The following is a 26,563-nucleotide window of genomic DNA, read 5'->3' as shown; positions in this document are numbered from 1 at the left end:
TATATATATTCTGGATCCTTATAGATAGCGGAGTCGATTAAGCCATGTCCGTCTGTCTGTCTGTCTGTCTGTCTGTCTGTCTGTTGAAATCAATTTTCTGAAGGCCCCAGATATCTTCAACAATTCTGTCAGACATACTTTCGAGAATTTTGCTATTTAAAATCAGCAAAATCCGTCCATAAATAACGGAGATATGAGCAAAAATCCGAGACAACCTCTGAAAATTTCATCAAAAAACACAATGTATTGCATGCTTTGACAAAAAAACAACAAAACGTATGCTTGGATGTGCAAGCTTTGTGTATTTTGTTTTTTTTTGTGTTTTGTTTCTTTTGGCGTTGTTGTTTTTTATACAACTAAAGTTTAGTTTGGTTGTGTGTTGGTTTTTTTGACAAAAAAACAACAAATCGTATGTTTGAATGTGCATGCTTTGCGTATTTTGTTTTTTTTTTGTGTTTTGTTTCTTTTGGCGTTGTTGTTGTTTTTTATACAACTAAACTTTTGTTTGGTTGTGTGTTGGTTTTTTGACAAAAAATCAACAAATCGTATGTTTGAATGTGCATGCTTTGCGTATTTTGTTTCTTTTGTCGTTGTTGTTGTTTTTTATACAATTAAACGTATGTTTGGATGTGTGTTGGTTTCATTGCCTTGCGTATTTTGTTTTTGTTTTTTCTTTTGGTGTTTTGTTTCGTTTGGCGTTGTTGTTGTTTTTTGTGTTCTTGATAAATTTAGGATGCTGTACGCTGAAAGTGGGCAATGTACATACATATATACTAATTATAAAAAATAATAATGCATCCACAACAAAGGTGAAGGGTATATAAGATTCGGCATAGCCGAATATAGCACTCTTACTTGTTTTTTTTACAAAAGCCCAATTACTTTCCACAGACCGAAGTTCTGGACAGTTTTTTCCATAGTGGCATCATGCCAAATCGGGCTAGAAATATGTGCTATTTTAAGAAAGGTATTCAGCCGTGCATGGTGTCACAAATGATTGGCTTCTTTTGCCACAAATGCAAATGGCTTGCCACAGGTTAACCGAAAACCCACATTTCAAATTAACCGGTTCCCAAAAAACCGACATTTTGAAGAAAACGCGGTTTTTCGGTTAACCGGTTTATAAACACTAGGTATTATTCTTGACATTACCTCGTCCATCAGCCACATAAAAATCTTGACCCGGAAGTTGTGAAAAGTCTACCAGTACATAAGTTTCATCATCCATCACACAACAGGTGTATTTTTTTTTAATAAAATTTGACCTAAATTGTGTCGCTAGTTCTTTTGCTTCTAAGTTTTTTACCGATAATTTAACTTTACGAGCTGCTTTTCTGATAGAAGTATTCGGTGCTCTTCGAAAGAGTTGTTCGACTTCTTTTGCCTTACCAATATCTATTTCTGATCCAGGTTTTCTTACAATGTTATAGTTTTATTTATACTGTTCAATAATTTTGGAAAAAATCAAAACTTGTTGAGCCAAGGTTAAGTTTTGCCTGGAATAGTGTGTATAAGTTTTTTCTGACCCATTCTTTACATGTATATGAATATGGTTAACACTTCATTTAATTCTATAATACTGAGTTACAAAACATATAATATAATAATTATTCGAATCTTTAGAGATACAGTGGAAATTGAAGCCTTTGCTTCTTTCTATACCCCTCAAATGCTTTATTAAATATTTTAGTTAAGAGTAATTTTTTACATTCTTATCCAGAATATTTACAAAATTAAACGTTTGTTGGTTCGTTTGAATGTTAGTTTAAGTGAAAATTTTTTACTGAATTTTAAACCAATCCTCGTAGCCCTAATAAACTGAGTTTTGGGATTCATACCTGATGGCAATGCAATATAATGTTCGAAAATTCGAATTAAGTTTAAAAACTCGAACTTATATTTGAAAATGTTTTAAAGCTGTTAAAATACTCTTTAAATCATGAGGATTCTTAAAAAAATACTTTTAGCCAATTTCTTATATTTTCCAATTTCGTACTTAAAAATTTTGAAAAAAAAAATCAAAACATTTTTTGAATTTTAAAGTAAGAGTATTTTCAATATAGTATCAGAATATAAGCTCTTTAAAATATGTTCGAAAATTCGAAATATTCACTGAGCTCTAAAATGATAATAAAAAAACATTTTTAAATAAAGCTTTTATTGAAATGCTCTAAAAAGATAAAAAAAAACATTAATTTAAATCAAACTATTTATTACACTGTATATGTCGCGACAATACCAGTATCAGGAACATTTCTAGACTATCTTTTACATCATATAAATTGTATGTTTCTTTCTTTCTGATTTTAAGAGCATTTAAATTATAGTTTTTTTTATAAATGTTTTTATTTGTTATTTAATTTGAATGAATATTTTAGACTCAAAGTATTTGGTAATTCCAGATTTTAATTGAAATCGTTTTAGTATTTTACTTAAATATTTTTACTGCCGTATATTGTAAATGACGAAATAAGTATGTACATAGAAAATCCGCATTTTACAAATTAACACATTCATCTGGCTACACTTACTCGTTGAAACAAGTATTTCTCTCTATTTTTTCATCTTTTAACCCTTTGAGGTCGTTTCTCATTTGAATTTTAGCAAAATCATGTTGATATTTTTATTTATATTTACTGTTTTTTACACGTGAACTATGTATGAAATTATAAAATGAATTCGATTGTATTGATATGCAAGCCTATTTTGATCCATATACAAAACCTTTTATTTGTTTATAACTTCCATTCGATTAAATACTATAATTAGTTTTACGTAGAAACGCCTCTGAGATGAAAAAACATAAGGCAAATACACAATTTTATTGAAATTTTAGCATTTTGTATGAGCAAAAAGTAGTACTTCAGTGTGAAAAACCCGTTGGCGGGAATTACTATTATATTAACTATATTTACAATTTAATATTTAAGTGATACATTAATAGCATCAGTGTACAAAAAATTGTGTAACACTATTACAATAAAGTATTCGCATTTACGTTAGTTTTAGCCATTAAAATCAAAATATATGTATGTATATTCTTCAATATTAAAAGCATTCTACGAATTTTAATCACGATATACACAAATTTTAGAAGAGATGAAAGGTTTTTGGAAGTATTTTTGAATTTAGGTGAAAATAACTAATCGATTTAAGTTTTAAAAGAAATTATACATAGATGTGTTTGTACTATAAATCTGGAAATTTGAAGTTGGTCAAAAACCTACTATTGCGTTCAGGTTTGAAAACATTCATGAAGGATCGTGAATGTTTTCCCAGTACATTTGTCCAATTCTCCAAAAATAATATCAATGTTTTCAAACCAGTTCCAAGAATATGTTTTGGAACTAATAAGTGATCTATAGAACTATTCAAGAACTATAACTGGTGTCAAAGAATTAGTTCCATAAAAACTCTACACAAGTACTTTAGAATCACAACAGCGTTCTACAGAACGGTTTCCAAAAGTAGTTGCGACATCACTAGTTCCAAAAGCATATAATGTAAATGACCAGAAAATTTCTCATGCTGTATTTGGAAGTATAAAAACATTTATCTGGTTCAACCGATTTGATTAATTTGTATATTTTCTATTACTAGAAAATATCAGTTGTAAATTTCATTTTGCTAGATTTATGCATTTAAATGTTATAGTGAACAAAATATCGCACTGGTTCCTCTAAAGAGAGTCAACTCAAAATTTGAAAATGTTCAGTAGAATCAAAAAACTATTTTTTTTAATACAATACAATGAAACAACTGTACGGATGCAACTGTATTTTTTGGCGAAAGAGTAGAGAAAATTATAGCAGATATTTACAGTGGGTAGGTATGACCACTACAAATCGATTTCTTGCAAAAAGTGAAATTTTAAAAATTTTGAGTTGACGCTCTTTAGAGGAACCAGTGCGATATGTATACATAGTCCGAACAAACGATTTCATATCGGTTTCATGTCGTTAATTTTTAGACACATAAGTAAGATGTTAGCAATAACTATTTTTGGTTGGACCGATTTTCCTAATTTTCAATACCAAACATTTTCATTGGGGACATCAAGTCCCTTCCTCTAAGGATAATACTGTATCGCCTAGGTTCTTACCTCCCTCTAGGCCCAGTCTTCAAAAGACAAACGGACGGACATTGCTAGATCGTCTAAGAATTTTACGAGTACCCAGAATATATATACATAGTTATAAACACCATCATTTTGGTGATGGGTATAACAAACATTTCCTTTAAATATGTTCTTTTAATACTTTTTTATCTTGCTAGTAATGGGTTAATACACTCTTTACAAGATATTAATTTTATTTATTTATTTTTGGCTATGCACAATATTAGAAGATTCTTAATAACATACCATATGTCTGTATGTACATACGTATGTATATTAAGGTGTCTTGGTTTTATTTGTTTTATAAATTTGCATAAAAAGTCCAATAACTTGTTCGTCAAGATTTTTATATTACCATAACAAGCTATACTGTCGCTTATACTTACTTGTGATATAAATGCATACATGTAAAACACATTCAAGTTATTTCTTATAATAAATTTAATTAATATTACTTTTAATCCAATCTACATACGAACTAACTCTCATATAAACACCAGGTAAATTGGACTGGCCACAATTGGTTTTTGGACCAAAAGCCACAATGCCCAATAAAGTATAGCGTCCAGATTGAGTACGCTCCATGAATGGACCGCCACTGTCACCTAAAAAAAAATAAGAATATTTAAATAAAAAATAAAAATTCTCCTGAAGGACAACGTCTTCATGAAGGATCATATCATACGTAAACTCTAAACATACACAACAGTTTAATCAAATTGATTGCCAATCGAATTAAGCGACTAATAGATTCTGATTAAACCCTTCGATTAGCAAACAAATTCGAAACTCTACTTATATACATATCATCAAATAAAATGCAAAACGACGTAGAATAATAATAATATTTTCAATGAAAAAAAATCAAAAATAATTTAAATTTTCCGATGAAAAAATAAAACTCAAAAACATTATTGTGCTGTTTTTCTATAGCGAACGAGTACTGTGAGTGGACATTTAACATGTGTTTTGTTATTGTAACACAAACAAAATACATATAAAACTTCCTCTCAAAGCACACTTTCGCTGTAGAAAAACAGCACATATAATTTGAACCATAGAGAAACATAGTGCGGAAACTAGAAAAAACTCGAACAAAAAAATTACTCAAAATAATCACACATACGAGTGATGTTTTTGTTTTCACATAGTTTTTTCCATAGTAGAAAAATAGAAGGTAGTTTCATTCTCTCTTTATTTTTTAAAATTCTACGTCTGACATGCTTAAGGATTTTGACGTTTTCGTTAAAATAGTAATGCCATATCAATTTCAAATTTTCCCTTTGGGAATACATAATTTTCATTAATTTGAAAATTATTAAAAAAATAGAAAAAATATTTACCCAACAACAACAACAGTTTATGGATATATGTAAAGCTTGCGAAGAAGATTTGCCAAAACAGCCAATGGTGTGCTCCGACCATTTAGTTAAAAGTAATATTTCAGTTAAAACAAAGCGTGTGAGATTGGATATGAATGCTGTCCCAATGAACACAAGGTAACTTCAATATACTATTTATTATGTAAACATATTTTGGGATATATATCACCGATTATTACCGATCATAATCCATTAACTATGCACACTGGAGTAGAATCGAAATTATTTGAAAATAAATCTCGTATTTCTAAACGGCGTACCCAAGGAATATTCGAGTTTAAGATTTGAAAATGAACCCCACAAATACATCAATGGCGGCGCTATGGGACCCAAAGTAGGGCACCTTCGACATGTAAATTTGTTAAACGCGTGCCATTTTTTGTTTTCCATCCGATTTCAAAGACTTGTTATATTTTCTGAGAGTGCTCGGCTAGATCTTGAAAATACATTCTTCCGTGTGCTACTTGTCTCTTATAATTAAACCTCCATTTAAAAGATATAAAATATTTACATAGTAATAAAAAAAAATGAAGAAAATTCATACATATAAAAATAGTCAACGTGTTTTAATAAGTAATCGAACGTTAGGAATTGAATCAATAACTCCCAACACAACATAATACATTTTTATTTAAATAATAAATTAAATTACACATTTTTTGTAAAAAAATTCTCGAAAATCATAATCATTTTTTGGAATGTGGCAACGCTTTTTATAATGCTCACAAAAAAAGGAAACTTCAAAAAACCTTATTTTAAAAAAAAAATTTTGATTGAAACTACCTTCTATATTTTTATCATGGTTTTTTCTACTAATACATCTCACCACTTAGGTTTCTGACAACTTAGTTAGGTCTTTGACAGGAGAGTTTCCGCTCTATATCTATTATATATGATTTGAACCATATATAATAGTAATTCTTCTAACCCCCATTAACACGAAGTCTGGTTAGGCGTTAACTAATAGTTATACTGTCGGTTAAAATTATTTTTGTATGAAAACTGTCAGTATAACTATTTGTTAACACATAACCAGACTTCGTGTTACTGGGGGTAAGAATAAAATTGATGTATACTAGGGTGGGTCAATTTTTTTGACTACTAAGCGTATAGCAAATTCCTAAACTACGGAAAATTCTAAGAACTTTTCCAGAAGAAACCATGGTTCTAAAATCAAAATCGAGCTTCCGGTTTTTTACGAGAAGATTTGGAGCTCAAGACCTCTTTTGCTAGGAGACCTCGGGTATGTTCAATTTTAAAAATAATAATATTTCTTCGTTTGTGTTCCGATTTCAAAATATATATAGAATCTTCTCGTCGAGTACTACATATAACATCTCGTAGCTATCAATTATCTCTTATAGCGTAGGACATATTGGCATTTGAATAATACATTTTTACCCACCCTACTCCAGTTTTTTGATGACCCCGGTTTCATACTAACAAGAAATGTATATACAACATAAAGAAAAAATTGATTAAAAATAATGACTGAGTCCAAAGTTATGCTTAAATTTCAAAAAATTAAAAACGGCGATTTTTCGTTATTTTTTTGGGAAAAAGGTGCTTTTATTCTTTTTAAGTTATCTAAAAAAATTTCTAAGAAGATGTATAAAGAATATATAGCTACGAGATGTTATATGTAGTACTCGACGAGAAGATTCTATATATATGTAATTTTTTTGAAATCGGAACACAAACGAAGAAATATTATTATTTTTAAAATTGAACATACCCGAGGTCTCCTAGCAAAAGAGGTCTTGAGCTCCAAATCTTCTCGTAAATAACCGGAAGCTCGATTTTGATTTTAGAACCATGGTTTCTTCTGAAAAAGTTCATAGAATTTTCCGTAGATTACGAATTTGCTATACGCTTTACCACGTTTTTTGGGCCCGAACAAATTGACCCACCCTAATGTATACCCTCCCACTATAGTTGGGAGGGTATAATACGTTTGTGCAGCATCACTTTCTGAGTCGATTAAACGATGTCCGTCTGGCTGGCTGACCATGCAAACCTAGTGCGCAAAGTATATGTCGCAATTTTGAAATATTTCGACCAAATATGGTACATACATTTGTTTCAGCTTAAGAACGAAGCCTATTGAAACTGGCTGAATTCGGTTCATTATTTCACTTAGCCTCCATACAAATATCCTCTCGAAATTTAACTTTATCGGTCATAACTGTTTAATTTATATAGGATATATTAATTAGTCATAGCTCCCTATAAGGCCCACCTCCGAAAATCACTTTAACGAGCATAAATAAATAAGCTTCATATAGTCATAAATCACACGATCTAATTTCGTGGCGATCGGTCCATAATAGCTCCCATATAAGACCAACTTTAACGAAAATAAATTATTGAAATTAACCTTCCGTTAGTCGCAACTGATCTGGTTGATAAAGGCAAACATTTGTTTATTTTTTTAAACACCTTAAATTTTAAGGTATTTTTTGATAAAATAATATTTTTACTGCAATTTTTTTTGTATTACTCTTTCAAATACATTGCATTTAATATTGTTTTTATGTTTTCGAAATAAAAGTGAAGAGATTATTTTTGAAACACGATTGAAAATGATTGCGACTAACGAAGGATTTAAAAAAATGGCGTTTGCTCATTTACTCAGTGTATTATTTGGTCGGGCTTGACCGACCATACTTTCTTACTTGTTGTATATGATTTTTAGATTGAAATTTCAAGAATAATCATTATTATCTGTCCCTGCTAAATCTATTAAAAATGTTTGAAATTACACTTGAGTCAATATGTATTTATTACCTTCGCATACATCATTCATGGCTTGGGCTTTGGCACAAAATTCAGTTGGTGTTATAACAATACTGATATCAAAATTTTCACTATATTTGGCATAACGTATGGCACATTCAGTATTATTCATAATGGGTAAATTAATGTAACGTATTGTAGAGCTATTAAGTTCTGGAATACCTGTTTTAAATAAAATTTCACAAAACAAAAAAGAAGAATTATAAAAAAGTCATTATTTGATAAAAACAAAAAACAAAAACACAAAAAATATTGAAAAATCATATAAATAAAAATTAATTTCTTATTACCACTATTGCTCCAACCAGCCACGACTCCCGTGTCTCCCGTCAACGTATTACTATTATTTTGAGGTAAGCAAATTTGTATTAAAGGACCTACTAACAACAATTGTTTGGCATAAATATTGATTTCATCATGATATATAAATATGTGTACATAAATATGTATGTATGTAATCTCAACTTACCCTTGGATTGTGAGGTAATGGCTAGTCTTAAAAGAGCCACATCATTATTGAACAAGGGTTCATTGTAATTTGGATGCACTATAGTCTCCAAAATTTGATAGTCATTGAAGTTTGTATCATCGCCGATCCTTACATAAATTCTTAAAAAAAAATGTATGCATATTAATTTCAGTTTGTTTACGATATCATTCAATTGATTAGATACTTACAATCTTAAATCTTGTACTAATTGATCCACACAATGGGCCGCTGTTAATATGTGTTGCTCACTTATAATGGTGCCCATACAACGATAACGTATTGTTCGGCTAGCTGGAATTATAATGCAGAATAATAAGACAGTGATTAGATATTTATTATTCCATTTTGAAGATAACTTTAATCAGATTTTAAACATTTATATGGTCTCTTAGAATCGATTGAATTTCTAAGAGACCATCAAAATGATAATTTTGATTATTATTAGATCTCAATGAACTAAATTATTGAAATAAAAAATTTTAATTTTCTTAATATAAAATCATTTAGATGTAACGGTATTTGCGGTTATATCTATAACGGTAATTGCAGTTATTTCAGTAACTTTCAGCGGTAACGGTAGCCAACCTTGCAAATTAAGTCATTTAATTTTCTACTTCTTAAAAAAAACACGAATTCAAATATCTAAGGTTCGAAATAATTACTTTCTAATTCAATTTTCCAAATCAATTTAATTGTATCTCTCTACCATTCTATTAATGCATTCAGCACGAATTAATTCGTTGTCTTAATTACTTAATTCTTAGTACTTCAAACGTATTGAGTTCATTCCTTTGAGAATTCATTCTTTATAGAATTAATTCCACATTGAATCATTGAAGCTTTCCTTAATTCAAATTCATTACAAAATAACTTTGTAAAATTTATTGAACAACTCAAATTTTTTTTCAATTCATTTCGAAAATCATTGAAACGTAAAGTGAATTCTGTTATGAATTAATTCTTTATTAATTCAAATAAAAAACTATAAATGAATATTTTGCATTCTGAATTAAGATTTTAGTGAATTAAGCTCAAATTGAATTAATTAAATAATAATACACTTACAATCAAAGATTCGAAAGAATTAATGCTAAATTCAGTTTTCAAAATAAAATTACATTGTATGCCACTCCATTAAATAATTAATTACGAATTAATTCATGGGCTTAATTCCTTAGTACTTCAAACGTATTGAATTCATTCCTTTAATAAGTCATTCTTTTTATTCAATTTAAATCTATTATAAATAGGTTTAACACTATTTTTATACCTTCCACCTTCGTGAGAAGCGTATATACGCTATATTATAGATAGCGAAGTCGATTAAGCCATGTCCGTCTGTCTGTTGAAATCAACTTTCCGAGGCCCCCAAATAACTTACATACACGATTCATACATCAATATCCCCGGAATTCTTCCGGCTATTTAAAATCGAGAAAATCGGTCCACAAGGAAAAAACCAGGACAACCTCGATTTTTGATATCTGGATATCTAATGATAGATCAAAATCGGAAAAAATATTTTTTAACTCGAATTTTTTTTCGCCAAAATTTTTTTTTGCTAAATATTTAAAAAACCAAAAAAAAATTAAAATTTAAAAAAATTAAAAAATACAATTCGAAATTTTTTTTTTTTAAAAAAAAGAAAAAAAGAATTTGGAAGAAAAAAATTTTGTTTACCTTAAAATATTTTAAATTTTTATTTTGAAGTATAATTTGGTGAAGGGTATATAAGATTCGGCACCGCCGAATATAGCTCTCTAAATCTATGTTTCCGCATACACCGTAATCGCCACCGAAAACGAAATTCCATACATTTGAACCGAAAAAAAATTCGTTTCAGAAAATTTTTTCGGTGCAAATGTATGGAATTTCGTTTTCGGTGCCGATTACGGTGTATGCGGAAACGTAGCTTTAATGGTTTCAATTCGTTTTGTATGTGATTAAAAACAAAAGCAAATTGAATGAAGAAAAACTATTTTCAATCAATTTGGATCAGATTTGAATTAACAAATAAATGAGTGAATTTGATGAATTAATAGTAGTGTTCGCGTACTTGATAATTTGTAATAATTTGTACAAATTATCACTGGAAGTTACGGGATTCCGTTCGTTTACTTTTAAAAAGTTGTAACGAGAGAGCAAGAGAGTGTTAAAAGTGACAGTTCGTAGATAGAGAACATGATATTTTTTACTGGAAATTTTTTGTCCAGTAAAAAATATCAACATAAAAAATATGTTCAAAACATATGGTTGCAAATATAAACAAAACTAAAAAGTTGAAAATTAATACAATTTACAAATTTGCAAAGAAAAGATGAAAAATAACACAAAACAAACGTTTTGAATTGATTTATAGTAAAATACAACTTATTTTTACAAATTGTTGTTCGCGTACTTTTTTTGTAATTTTTCAGATTGAGAGTAATTTATTTTTACTCTCTCAAATAAAGTTGCTCGATATTTTTTACTGGAAAGTACGCGAACACACCTAATGTAACAATGATTACATTTTATTCAAATGAAAACTTTTGCATGAATCTAAATAAATTGTTTTGTTGGGAATGGATTGCTGTTTTTTTTTAATTCTGAATTAAGAATATAATAATTAAGAATATATCGACCCCTTTGCGCGAAATTATCGTATGTTACAAAAACCAAATTTTTCAGGCTAGCGTTATTATTATTAAATTTCTTTGCTTTGGTTGGTATTATCAATACCAAAATTTAAATTCGATACAATAACCGGTTTAGTAAATTAAATTTCATATGCGATAAAATTAACTTAGTAATATTTCCATAAATATAGCGAATATCGTTATAATATTTTACTATGTAAAATTGTAACATACGATAATTTCGCGCAAAGGTGTCGATATTAATAAATTTAATTAATTCAATGATTTGCTTAAAATAGTAAAAAAAAAATTAATTATTGCTAAAAATTTCGTACCAAAAGTGATTGGTTATTTTGTGTAAAATAAGCTAATATCTACGCAATTAAGGCACATACAGATTCATATTATTATATTTTAAAATTTGTCCAATTTAAATCGGTATACGTCGTTATATTTATGTATAAAACTTAGTATTCGAGACCTGATTTTTAGTAATGAAATTATCATGAATATTTCTGATAAATGGTGCAATCTCAGAAAGACATACATTTGTAAAAAAATTCTTAGTTCAATCTGCAGTATATATACAAGAAGTTCACTGCAAGAAACTACTTTTTTGGTTACTTTATAGTAATTAATTTGTTATAAAACATATGTATGTATATGACGTTAAATCAACAATTGATTGATTGATTTGGTGCATGAGTATTTAACGATTTCGTTAATAAAATGATCCGACCTTCACAAGTATGAACTCTCTTCATACACTTATAAAGTTCATGCTATCACAGCGACATACATACATAGATAAATCATTAAAAACATGCTAAACTATTGTTTTCCTATTTCCGCAATGTTTAAGGTGTTGATATTAACTATTTGTGTATAAATTAATTGATTTTTTGTTCTAACCAATTGTCCACAACTAACTAAGTACTTTCAGATTTCAATTCCGATTTTCCTTATAATGGCAGATATAAAAGAACCAGCAGAATCTGAATCTTTCAAACAAACTTGCCGTTCATCTATTATGGATAATTTAAGTGATGCAACGAGTAGAATTAAAAACTGCGCTTGTCAGTTTCGTATGACCGAAGCCAAATGGGAATTGTGTTGTAGTACGTTGACCTTTTGCTTGGGTGTACTATTGAGTTTGCAATTGCGTAGTGTAGTACATGAGTTTTTGTAAATATTATATAGTTCATGTTTCTAATCAATAAATAATTAATTTAATTTCTTATTATTTTATATGTATTTTAAGAAAATCGGTTATTATTATTATTATTATATCCACCACCACAAAAAATGGGAAGTATACTGATTTCCGTTTGTAATAGGTCGTAAAACCAAAAAAGCCTTTTCGAAGACACAATAACCTAGGGAAATGAAATTTTCCCAAAAACAAATAAAATGTGATAGCGCTTAAATGAGGAAACCTAGAAAAGACACAAAATTTTACAGATATAGTTATTGCTAATAGCTTACTTACATGTCGCACCGGTTCTCTTATTTTAAGACGCTTTTTTGGTTTCGTTACCCTTTTATTTTTTCCAAATACCCTTTTTTAAAAATGGATATTTTTTGACGCTTTTTCCATATTTTGTGGCGCTTTTGGTGAGTTTTGTTAAAACCATGTGATTTTGTAACAAATCAAACTTATAAAAGATCTGGGGCTAATTACCGCAGTCGAACACGATCGGATACTTATTCGAACGTGCGTTTTTTAATTATTGGTATTCTCTTATTTGATATCGAATAAAATGTATAGAAGAAAATTATAATGATCGATTCGAAATTTATTTCGATTACGAATGGGACAATTTGCCGCCTGAGTATTTCATTAAAATCGTTTTGTGGACCGGTGATGATTATTAAAAAGATGTATTTGAAATGTATTATTTAATTTTTTTTATTGAATTGTTATTTTATTTTAAGGTTTTGTTTACTCCTAACCCCCAGTAACACGAAGTCTGGTTATGTTTTAACTAATAGTTATACTGACAGTTTTCATACAAAAATAGTTTTAACCGACTGTATAACTATTGGTTAAGGCATAACCAGACTTCGTGTTAATGGGGGTAAGTAAATAATAAAATAAATAATTTAATTAAAAATTTAAACCTGCTTTTTATATTTAAAGTTTTTTTGCTTTTTATCATTGTTTTGAGTGTAAATTTTCCTTTTTTGAATGTTTTATTTGCAAGTGAAAAAATAAATTTTCAAATTTTTTTGTTAAAATTTTACTTTTTCTCTTGGCGCTTTTTACTCTTTTTTTCGTAATTTTTTTACCCGTTTTTACTATACGCCTCGATAATAATCGATAACGTCAGGATGATGTTCTAAGCGAGCAATCTAAGTACTTAAAGTATAATCTATGCGTAATCCAACACATCATGCACTAATTATAACTTCGATTACGAATTAAGCTGATAGTTTTTTGGTTTTTATTTTTCAATACACTAAAAATAAATAAAGTGACATTTCTTTCTTGTTTATACATGAAAAACAAAATTTATATTTATTTACATGTTAGTTTAAAGTTGGTATTATGGTGAAGGTGTTGATTTTAGTGCCGTAAAATTATAAATAAATTAAATATATGAAAATACACAAAAGTATTCTTTCAATTACGAAATCAGTATGCATTAACTTACAAATGCAAATAGGACTGTAATCTACATTTATTACATTCTAATTTGCAAGTCTTTATAGGCGTATCATCAAGTTCGCTTAGAACTCCGCTTTTAATGTAAATTAAATAGTTGTTGTTGTAACAGTTCGACTGTGACCGATTGTTCTTTCCTGGGGAAAAAACTTTCGGTTTGTACAGCTGTCGCTGAGTTGACAATCTATGGCCGAATATGATTCGGGTCGTTCCGGAACGGAGATCCAATTGTCGTGGGAACGAAATTAAATAGTAGTGACACCTACTAATATTGTGGCTTACATTCTAAGCGAGAGCACACATAAGTGGGAAAATAAGCGAAAGAATCACCAATGACTGCTACTGTATTTTTACCGCTGGGTTCTTTTGAGTCAACTAAAGAGAATTATGTCCTGAAATTTAAACTCAATTCACAACAGTTTTGTTTCAACTAACAGGCCTACCTAAACAAAAGCGTAAGGCGGAACGTTTTTTCCGCTTAACTTTAACGCTGAAATGTCATACCTAAATAAAAGCGTCAACAACAAAAACAAAGTTATCAAAAAAATAAATATAACAACCCGGATGGATTATTTAAACATTGCAATATTCGTGTTTCTGATTTTTGTTTTGTGATTTGTAAACAAAAATTGTATAAAAAAACTACATAAATATTAAAGTTTAAAAAATGAGTTTCTTGCTTATTTGTTTTTCCTTTTGTATGTATGTATGTGCTTACATTTATTGTGTTTTGCAAGTAACTTCACTATTAAACGCGCTGTCAAAATCGGATTTTCCAATTGCAAAGCGTTGCTGCCGCGTTATTTCGGTATGCTGCATACAAATTGTATGGGCATGAGAATTTTTACAACTAGAAAACGCTTGCCGCTTTTGTTTAGGTATGCTTGTAAAGGAAAATATTTTAGGTTGTGTTTATGTCATAACGGGTTACTTTAATGTTGTTCTATTTTGTTTGTCTCTCTTGGGTAAGTTTATTGATCTGTTATATTTAATTTTGTTTCCATATTTATGATATTATTGCGTTATTTTAATCACAGATTTTATATACAGATATCTCAATATTGACAGTTGAAGAAATTGCAAAACTACCACCATACATAATTTAATATTTTTAATAGAAAATTATTCTGGATGAACCAGAAAAATGTTTTTATGCAAATTGCATATTATACTGTTGGTGGGTATATAGGATTCTACACAGCCGAACACTCTTACCCCCATTAACACGAAGCCTGGTTATGCGTTAACTAATAGTTATTCTGTCGGTTAAAATTATTTTTGTATGAAAACTGTCAGTATAACTATTAGTTAACACATAACCAGACTTCGTGTTACTGGGGGTTACTTGTTTAAACTATGGATCTCTTGTAGCAAATGTAAATTTTGGGCCTGATTCAGAAACAAGAATTAAAAATGAATTTTAAAATTGTTTATGATAAATTATAATAACACTGTCCAACAGCATTTTTGAAACAGAATATAATTCTGAAAGGGCATGTTGAGTATATCATTTTCGTAGAATAAACTTATAGTCCAGCTGGTCTGATTTTTTTTTTTACAGTGGGTCAAAGTTTTCAATTTTTGAACTAAATGAAAAAAAATTTTGTAAATTAATATCTGAGAGTTATATTGTAGAATTTTAAGGGGATCTTAACCCTATATCTCCTACCTTTAGGGGTCAATATGACCCTTTTTCGATAAAATCAAAAAAAGTCCTTTCAAAAAAGAAATTTCAATGGGGGTCACCAAAGATACAAAAGTTGTAAATATATCCCGTTACGCTTAATTAGCAAAACCACACGCCACCTCGGGTCTCACATTTTTAAATCGTCAAAAATTTAAAATATAAGTAGTCCTTAGGGAGATATAGGGAGCATTATAATATTATGTTCCAATCAAAAACTCTTAATTTGTTGTTTGTGTTATTTACAATATAAATTGTAAAAAAAAATGTCTATTGCCAATTTGTAATAGTTTTGAATTCAAGAAAAATGTATTCATTCATGAAACATTATTAAGGTTCAATAAGGAATGAATTCCCAAAGCAATGATTTCAATACGTATCAGTATTAAGGAATTAAGCTTATAAATTAATTCGTAATGAGTTCTTTATTGGAATGGTTAAGAAATTAAATTAAATTTGATTTTTATAATTAAATTAAGAAGTAATTATTTCGAACATTTGGTTTCGAAGTATAAAACATTATTTTTATAAAAGACAAAAACTGGTAAATTAACTTAAGTCGATTTAGCGATATTACCACTAATATAAATAAAACCACTTACTTGTGTTCAAATATGCCAAACGTGTAATCCAAGGATAAACTTCAATATTACTACTGGAAACTTGCGGTAACATGCCACAACTACTGATAGTTTTCTTAACAGGCCTTGGTGTATCTCTCTCCATGGGATAATCATGTTGATGATGGTGATTGGTATGAGTATGAGGAAAAAATGGCACAGGTATATCATGGCCAATATTATGATCATTTTCATGATTATGATTGTGATGATGAAATGCAGGATATGGTTGTGGGCCCAAAGGCCCATTACTATGCGGATACGCGTACGGAGCGCAGTTACCCAATTCATCACAGACAACAGGCATAGTAGTATGATCATGATGATGATTATTGTTTACCTCACCATAAGCATAATTTATATTTTGCGAATGGTTATCATAATATTTAGGTTCGATTTCATCGTGAGTTTTTAAATATTCATCATAGTTATATTCGTTGCCAAATGAGGGCGGACAATTCAGTCCCGTTAAATCATCTAAATAATCTAATTTGGGTTTTTCCTTAGTATTTCGTTTATGATTAAGTTTATCGGGACAACAAACGAATATGCTTAAACCGTCAAAATAGCAAACCGCCTCTTGTATAACCGCCTTAATGTGGGCATCATCGGATGACTTATCGATAAATGTGTTAAAAGCTTCACAGGACTGCAATAACACGCAATTACATAAAGAGAAATTATGTGCTGGAAATGTGACAACTGTGAAATAAAAGATAAAATAACAAAATTTTAAAAGAATCATAATTCAAAAATCAACATAAAAGTTTGGTTTTTAAGTCTTTTGTTTCACATGATCTTTTTTCATTCTCTCTCTCTCTGCCAAACAAGTTTTTTAAGTCTTTTGGTTTTCATAATGTTTATTTGAACTTCTGTTTTTTTGTTTTGCGGTTATTTAACCAAATTTTTTTCTTCATTGAACACGAATTTACACCACATGATTGTAATTTAATTGAATTATAACAATGATTCACTACTATTTGATACCGGCTCTATTTAGTAGCAATTTCATGATCAAGGTAATTAATGACGACATTTTTGTCAATTTGTGTGTCTATGTTTATAGGGGTTTTTCTGTGTTTTTTAAACATTTTTTTTTTGGTTTTTAAACTATTTTAACTATTTGATGCTGTATGTGTGTTTTTTATTTATACGCGTGTTTTTGTTGGTAATTCGTTTGGTTTTAGTTTTGTTTTTAGAAATAAATATGACACGGCAATTATGACATCTATATATTAAGTACTCGTGTTTATATGAACTCTTTTTTTTCTCACTAACGGAACTGACCTAGTTAAGATTGTTGTTTTTGTATTTTGGGTATTTCTGTTTCTTATCGTTAAACCGGACTTAAATGTATGAATATTGATTTCTTTAGTCTGTGGTGGAACATAAAATGTTCTCTGTTTTATTAATATTATTAATACAATAATAGTTCATTTGGTTAGAATCTTAGTATTTCAAATAATAAAAAAGATGTAAAATTGATTTACCATATATTGCATACATACTAGGATTCCTATACAGAGAAAAAAGATTCGTTGTTGCAATCGAATTTTTGGCCATTTGAATTGTGTCGGTTATCGCAGACATTTTACGGTAGATTCAACTATTTTAAAAATGTAATTCTCGGAATACATTAATATACTATATGCAAATTATGTTTATTTTTATGGGAGATGTTTAATTTTTAGAATAAATTTGATTCCTCGATTTTACTCTTTGATGTTGAATCCACAAATGCTGGTTTCTTTGGCTCAAAGGTTTGATAGATCTTGCTCACATATTTATCTCAGTCTTTTTCCTCTGGCATTTGCAAACAATTTTCTGCACTTAAATTAAAAATGAAAATGTTCACACAAACTTTTCTTTTATGGATACATACTTTCATCTATTTTGGGCTTGAGCAACAATCTTCTTGTTGTGTTTTCACTATATTTTTGGAACAGCACAATGTATTTATACCCTACACCACCATAGTGGGGAGGGTATAATGCGTTTGTGCAGATGTTTGTAACGCCCAAAAATATTAATCTAACATCCAACTTAAAGTATACCGATCGACTTGTAATCACTTTCTGAGTCGATTAAACGGGTACTGTGAAATAGCTCCCAAATGAAATAAATCCCAATGAAATAACTCCCAATGGAATAACTGCCATCAAATATGAAATAATTCCAAAACTTGAAAAATGAAATAACTGCCAAAGGGTAAAATGAAATTAATCCCAATAATCGGCGGTTTCATAATTTTAAAAATATTAGTCCCAAAAAAAGCGAAATAACTCCCAATAGATATGAAATAATTCCCAATTCGAAGCAATATACATATTTGTGTAATCTAACTCCAATGAAATAAAGAACTACAAAAGTGAAATTATTCTTCGCTTACCAAAGATTTTTTTCATTTGGCTTCGCACAGAAAAGATTTCTTTCATTGCAGAAATGTTTTATAATATTTCAGAAAGCCGATTTTCATTTCGCACCAGATTAAGATATCGTTACGACCTGACAAAGGCCGGAAATGTAAAAAGAATCTTTTCTGAGCGAAGTCGGTTTTCGATACACCCCATAGGAGAAAACCTTTGTGCACGGCCGAAAGCCTGCAATGCAAAAAACTTTTCTGAGCGAAGCCAGTTTTTAATATTTTGCTTTTACAAAGTAGAACCCAACAAAAATTAAAAAACTCCCCATACAGTGAAATAACTCCTAAATCCCAAAATAAAATGAAATAAAACCCAACAAAAATTTCATTGGGAGTTGTTTCACTGCTAAAAATTATGAAATAACTCCCAATGCGTTAGGAGTTGTTTCATAATGAAATAATTCCCATGTTGTATGATAAATTTGTTGGGTGTTATTTAATTTTTTCGTGGGGAGTTATTTCACGGTACCGATTAAACGATGTCTGTGCTGGCTAGTTGTCTGTCCATGTAAACCTTGTGCGCAAAGTACAGGTCGCAATTTTGAAGATATTTCAATCAAATTTGGTACATATAATTTTTTCGCCCCAAAGACCAAGCCTATTGAAACTGGCTGAAATCGGGCCATTATCACCATCACCTAGCCCCCATACAAATGTCCTCCCGAAATTTTACTTTATCGGTCATAAATGTTTAATTTATGTATCTACACAAATTTCGCTCCAAATAAGTTTTATATATACGAAATTCATGTCACCAAATTTTGTAACGATCGGTCCATAATTAGTCATAGCTCCGATATAGACCCGCTTCCAAAAATCACTTTAACGTGCATAAATCTCTTAAAAATCTTGGTATACACACACAATTCAACATAAATAACTTCCATATAGACATAAATCACACGACCTAATTTCATGATGATCGGTCCATAACTGATCATAGCTCCCATATAAGGCCCACTTTCGAAAATCAGTCACGAATATAAATTCTTGATATTTTAAAAGTAAAATGTATACATACTAATGTTCGGTATAAATTATAATATTTTTATAATCGTAACCAATTTTTAAACAATCTGTTTTCTGTGTGTAATTGGGAAAAATTTACCAGAAATTGCAAGGATTTTTTTTTACAAATTCCCATCAAATTTTTGTTGAAAAATTTCGGTAATTGTTTTATAAGCTTTCTTCTTAAAATCGCAATATTATTTCTGCACAGACAAAAAAAATCGTTATGATTATATCCATAGATATTTTCGATATTAGTAACATTAATATTTTTTCACACCAGCCAAAATTTTTCACCACAAGAGAAAAATTAGACAAAAATTTGAGTTTCCAAAAACCCGAAGAAAATTAAAAATGCAGTTTCGGGCTCGAAAAATTTAATGCCAATTACACAAATTAAAAAAATATTTTTTTTGTTTATTGAATAAAATATATATTTTTGAGAATGTTAATGTTAATTAAGTATTTTTTGTTCCCCTCAACTTTATGAATAATAGGTTTTTATTTGCATACACAGAGAAAACAGATTTGTTGGCACAACCGAATTCAGTAGTTACAATTGAATTCGATTAAGCAAAGGAGAATTCGGTATAGATTAATTGAATCCAATCACTTCAACTATTTTTAGAACTTGTTTCTTATGTTAAGTAAACAATTCTGAAGAGTCTCGCCTCACAGCATTAGGTTTTTTATCCGAATCATATCCATGTGATCAAGTTGAAGTTATCCTTTTTTATAAGTTATACAGAGCTTCGAATTTATTAATTCAATTTGAGCTTAGTTCACTAAAATCTTAATTGAGAATAAACCAGTAAGAGTGTTATATTCGGCTGTGCCAAATCTTTTATACCCAACATTAATATGAGACAATAAAACATTTTTCTGATCAAGGGGTTATATGGGGTAGGGTCAATATGGACCGATCCTCACAAAAGTTGGTAGAAAGATATAGATTCATATACAATTTTATAAGGCAATTATGAGTGTTCAAGTAATTTTCAGGAAAAGTTTCAACATTTAAATACCTGGGAGTTCAGATTAACGATCAATGGGATATGTATACATACATATATAGTAAAACACTAACTATTCACGACATAAGCCTAACAACAAAAATACGTTATATATGGTCTGTACAATAATTATATTCGGCAGAAACATGGACGATATGTGAAAAGATTAAATTCGTTTGAAATGTGTATTTTCCGGCGAATATGTATTAAAGATCCCATGGAAAGACCGCGTTTTGAAAGAAGAAGTGCTGAGACGTATGAATGTCGGACGTGAAATAAGAAATATAACAAGTAAGAGAGCTATATTCGGCTATGCCGAATCTTATATACCCTTCACCAAATTATACTTCAAAATAAAAATTTTAAATATTTTTAGGTAAACAAAATTTTTTTTTTTGTAGTTTTTGGAAAAAAATAATTTCTAATTGTTTTTTAATTTTTTTTTTAAATTGTTGTTGTTTTTAATTTAAAATTTGTTTTTTAAATTTAAAATAATTTTTTTTGTTTTTTAAATTTTTTTTAATTTTTAGAGAAAAAAAATGTTGGTGAAATAAAAAATAGAGTTAAAAAATATTTTTTCCGATTTTGACCCATTGTAGTTCCAACATACTATGGTCTTATATACGTCGTTGCAGAGGTTTTTAAAATATCTATCATTAGAGATCCATATTGTCTATACTAATGACTTAGTAATCCAGATATAGGTCAAAAATCGAGGTTGTCCTGGTTTTTTCCTCATATCTCAGCCATTTAAGGACCGATTTTGCTGATTTTAAATAGCAAACTTCTCGAAAGCATATCTGACAGAATTATTGAAGATTTGGATCCCGGAAATATCTGGGGTCTTGAAAATTGATCGACTACGCTATCTATAAGGATCCAGAATATGTATACTTTATAGGGTCGGAAATGAAAAATGTAGAAATTAAAAACGGAATGACAAACTTATATATACCCTTCTCACGAAGGTGAAGGTTATAAAAGCACGAAAAACATTTTACAGGCTAAAATTTAAGGAAGTCCACCGAGAGCAAGAAAATAAATAACATGGTTGACATACAGACAACTCTCTATAACTGAATGAAAAAAAAAATATTTAAAAAAATTGTGTTACTCTATAATAATTGTATGATCGCTAATATCCGAACACGGATGGACAAATAAAGAAGAAGAAGCTAGCTTGTAGCACTCAATATTTAAATTAAACCATTTTTTAACTTTTAGAAACTTGTAAAAAACAAGGATTTTATTTTATTATTAAACTGAACTTCTTCTAATAAAGCAATAATTTTTTTTAAGCATTTATCAATCATTTCTAAATTAGGAAAATTTTTAAGGAATTTTTATATAAATATATGTACATATGTACATTAGGTCGATTTGCATGGATGCAAAAAAACTAAAAACTCGTAGATGGGGAAACAAGTAATTCTATGAAAAATTCTAAACAACTTTGCTCTGAAAACCATAATGAATATTGATCTTGCGGAAATTCAAAAATATGTTTTAAGTAGTGTAAAATTTGCATTAATAGTTAAATATTGTGAACCAGGACTTTTTTCTTTTATTTAATGATTCTGCTCCAAATTTCTATTAACTTTATTAACACTTCACAATACAAACTTCTTTGTGTGTATTTATTTTTATTTTTTATTATTTTATGTAGTTGCTGTTTCAACACTAACACTTTATAAAACATATTTTTGAATTGATAGAGCCTCAATTGAATATTTTTATTATTCTTAATAAAGCAGCCTGAAATTGGCATATTTTTGTCACGGCTTCAAATTTGGCGGTATTTTAAAAGTTCTTAATCTTGACATATACCGAAATACTCGTATATTACAACTTAGAAATCTTAATATATATGTATGTATTTAAATAAATAAAAACACAATTTTATTTTAATAAACTAAATAAAAATCTGTGACTATTTTCTGGGAGTCATTTAAAGGTTGAAATTTTAAATGTTAAATTATAAAAAAAACAAACACTTTTACTCTATACTATAGAAACGCAAACAAGCACTATAAAATTGATAACATTCTAATGAGAAGAATCGCGCGCACCTTCTAATACAAACACTAGTATTAAAATTATAAATATTTATGTATGTATTTCTTTATTCATGATTATAATTTGATTATAAACTTTTTCTTTTCAACTTTTGTTTACACAACATTTGGTTCATCATAATTTTACCTTTACTGACACAATTCGCCAATAACAAACAAAAACAAAAATTTAAATTTATTTTAATTTTTAAGCTGAACATTTTGTTTAAAATAACCACAACACTTTTTTACGTATTTATTAAATTAATTTTAATTATAAAAAAAAATAGCAAGTTTCATTAAAATTATTGCAATTAAATAGTGGTTAAGTATTTTGTTGGTTTGGTTTTTAATCATTATTTCTTAAAACATTTCACTTGAATATTATTTCTTTTCGTTTTCTTTTTTTGAAATGCGTTTCAAATAAACCAGTCGTCAGTCAGTCCTCCATTAAGCACCGCAACGTTTCACGTTTTAAATGATAATGATTTTATTAACAACAAAGTTTTTGAAAATATACTATAGGTACTATAAAAATACATACAACAAAATAAAATAAATAAAAAATAACTAAACATTTCATTAAAGATTTTGTAGACATTAGTGTTTTTTTTTTATACATATAACTATAAATTGAATTTACATACATATGTATGCATGTACATTAGACATGCCCTTAAAAATAGATTTGCTTTGGATGGGTCATTAGTAGCTAAAACTATTCGGATAACTTGAACCCGTGCCGGAATTGGATTGAAAGTTCTAAAATATGCAAAAAAAAAAATGGTACTTTTTTGATTTCTTAACACAATTTCTTACTTAAATAATATTTATAATTAATCTTTCTGATATCTTGAGGAAATTATATTTCTAACAAGGTATAAAACAATACTTTTTATACCTTGTTAGAATTGTTATGTAGATTGTTCGGGAGGGAATCTGATTAGAATATTTTTGATGAACATTTAATGATGGAATTTGTTTTCGAATGTTTTTTAACATTATCAATACTTGAATTGTTAACTTTAACGTTACTTTTTGTTTTTCTTTAACAATAAAATATTAAAAAACTTGATGTAGGTTTTCATTCTTTATTCTTTACTTTTCTAAAAAAATATTAATTATTCGAATAATTCGATTAATTTTAAACGTGTGTTCGAATTATTCGAACAAGTTAAAATCTCTTATTAGAATTATTCGTTTTATTCGAACAAGAGAAAAATCGAATAAATTGAATACCCTAATGTATATAGATATAATTTGAAATAATGTTTATAAAAATAGTGTTCTTTTGAAAAAAAAAACTATGCGAATTTTCTGAAATTTCCAGCAGATAAAATAAAAGATTTGAGTGATGCAATATTGGTGATTTGGTGTAAATCTAAAGAAATAGTCTAATATTTTATTTTGGTTCGTTTCTGTAATTTGACATAACAAGGTAAAAAAGTGACAACTCTTCCTAATAATTCTACCAGGTCGATTATATCAAGTTTTCTTTGAGAAACTAGTGTTATTCAAATTCAAATAAAATTCGAACTAGTTTGAATTTCGAAAATTGGAAAAACTAGTTTCAGTAAAATTATATGAGGACTATCACAGATTTCACAGACATGAATTAGCTGGTTCCAGTAATATGGCAAGAGAAAACAAACCATACAAAATGTCAAATAGTTTTGGTTTGGAAATAGGGACAAATATATGTATGTCAAACTCGTCGCCCATTGCAAATTGTATTTTTATTTTAGTTGGGAAATCCACATTTTTTTGGGGGCCACCTTAATGTACATTCGTATAGTAGTTTGTGCATATGAATTTATGTACATATTTATATATGTTTGTATATAAAAAACTATAATTTTTAGCATAATTAATAAATATTATTAATAGCAACAAACAAAAGAAATTATAAAACAATTACACAGCTTTTTTAATTATTTCTTATTAAAAACAAATCAGAATTTTATTCTTTGAGAATGTGGGATTCTTAACAAACAAAAAAAACAACAAATTACAAATACATACTGGGGGTATTCATTTCAAAAAAAAGGGAAAATTACACTCTGATTTTTTTACACTTTTACACAACAAAAACATGAACAAAATTCCACAAAAAAAATACAACTTTTTTTTGGGTTTTTTTTCTTGTATTTGTTGTGTAAAATTGTAAAAACATCAGAGTGTAATTTTCCATTTTTTTACAAATATACTCACTATCTACTTATCATTTAAAAATTTGAAATAAAACAACAACAAATCAATATGTATAGAACAAATTTCGCACGAAAAAAATGGTTCGAATGTTAAGGGTTATAACCAGGGCAACCAAAAATATTCAATATCATATTTTTTGCTGTGCGTCGTATAAACATATAACTTAGATATTTATCTGTTTCAGACAATTTTAAGAATTTTGGCAATGATTTGATAGTGCATATTTTTGCATATTTGGCTCTTTACGGCATATTTTAGCATATTTTGCGTTTTATAGCATATTTGACTCATTTCTGTTGCATATTTTCTTTTTTTTTCATTAGTTTGTTTTCTTAATACAATTTTATTGTTTGTATTGTAATTTTTTATTTCTATATTTTACTATTTTGTTAAGGTCCAATGATAATTGGCCTAGGCTACTTAAAGAAATAAAAAAACTCCATAGAGTTTTTGAATCATAATTCAAATTATATAAAAGTAATTTTTAAAGCTTTATGTAGAATAGAAATATTTCGAGAAATTTATCCGGAACATGGGGCACATAGATTGAGCAAGTAAAATATTATGCCACTAAGGCAGTTTAAAAGATGAGACAAATAAACTCTACGGATATCTAAAACAAAGATTTAGTTTGATGTTTTAAATCTTCAGAAAACAGATAGTAATTTATTGCTAAATATAATAAAATTAATTGAATCAAACTATTTTCATGTAGTGCAAAAGAAAGTACAATCGATATTTAATCCTATAATAAACAATTTTAATTAATCAGCTCAATATTTTATTTACTTCTTCTTATATATTTTTTTAATAAAACGTTGAAATCAAATAGTAACCAACTATTTTTAATTGCATATTATTTATATTTTAAGAGCATATTTTTCGTTTATAAGTGCATATTTTATGCGCATAAAACACTTTTTTTAGAGCATATTTTTGGTTGCCCTGGTTTAAACACAAGCGAAATTGGTACTGTTTTAGTTTTTACAATTCCTAGCGGGAAACATTTCTAGGGAAATACTTCGTAGGCCTTCTAAAAGTCCTGTTTACTCATTCTATAAGATCCGATTTCACCAATTCAAACCTGCCTACTGCCAGAAGATGGTCTAGAACCTTGGTAGGCGTCCATATTGTTCAGGTTACGAAGATTTTCGTCAATTTACATGTACACAACCCGAATGTAAACAAACAATAGAGCGTAAAAATACAAATGTTTCATTAATATGCTTGATATTGTTGCTGATATTTTATTTTTTACCCATACTTGTGTTTTTCGAAAGTGGTACTTATATGGGAGCTGTGACCAATTATGGGACAATCTTCAGAAAAGCCGGTACAGCGATTTTTGTATATATGAGGACTATTTATGTTGAATTTTAACATCATAAGGAAATTTATAAACGATTTTGGCGGTGGGGGTATAAAAACGCCAGTTTCACAGTGTTGCATTTCTAGAATCCTGCATATTAATTCAGTAGCACTG

At 28.6% G+C, this 26,563-nt stretch overlaps 1 protein-coding gene across 2 annotated transcripts; it reads right to left on the bottom strand.

The window, feature by feature from the left end:
• Positions 1–4,540: 4,540 nt before the first annotated feature.
• LOC135957270 (trypsin-4) lies at positions 4,541–23,335 on the bottom strand. 2 transcript variants are annotated; one of them, XM_065507994.1, is made up of 7 exons: positions 23,018–23,335; positions 16,355–17,074; positions 8,974–9,076; positions 8,765–8,904; positions 8,586–8,675; positions 8,287–8,457; positions 4,541–4,722 (listed from the first exon to the last, which is right to left on the bottom strand). In XM_065507994.1, exons 1-7 carry the CDS (start codon positions 23,088–23,090, stop codon positions 4,559–4,561), a joined length of 1,461 nt encoding a protein of 486 aa, XP_065364066.1. In that variant the 5' UTR covers positions 23,091–23,335; the 3' UTR covers positions 4,541–4,558. The 2 variants fall into 2 exon arrangements, with proteins under 2 accessions (XP_065364066.1, XP_065364073.1); XM_065508001.1 differs by having other exon boundaries at positions 8,586–8,672.
• Between the last annotated feature and the right edge of the window lie 3,228 nt (positions 23,336–26,563).

This window comes from Calliphora vicina, chromosome 1 (genome assembly GCF_958450345.1).
Source record: "Calliphora vicina chromosome 1, idCalVici1.1, whole genome shotgun sequence".
Taxonomy (NCBI): domain Eukaryota; kingdom Metazoa; phylum Arthropoda; class Insecta; order Diptera; family Calliphoridae; genus Calliphora; species Calliphora vicina.
This window is presented reverse-complemented; position numbering and strand designations above follow the sequence as displayed.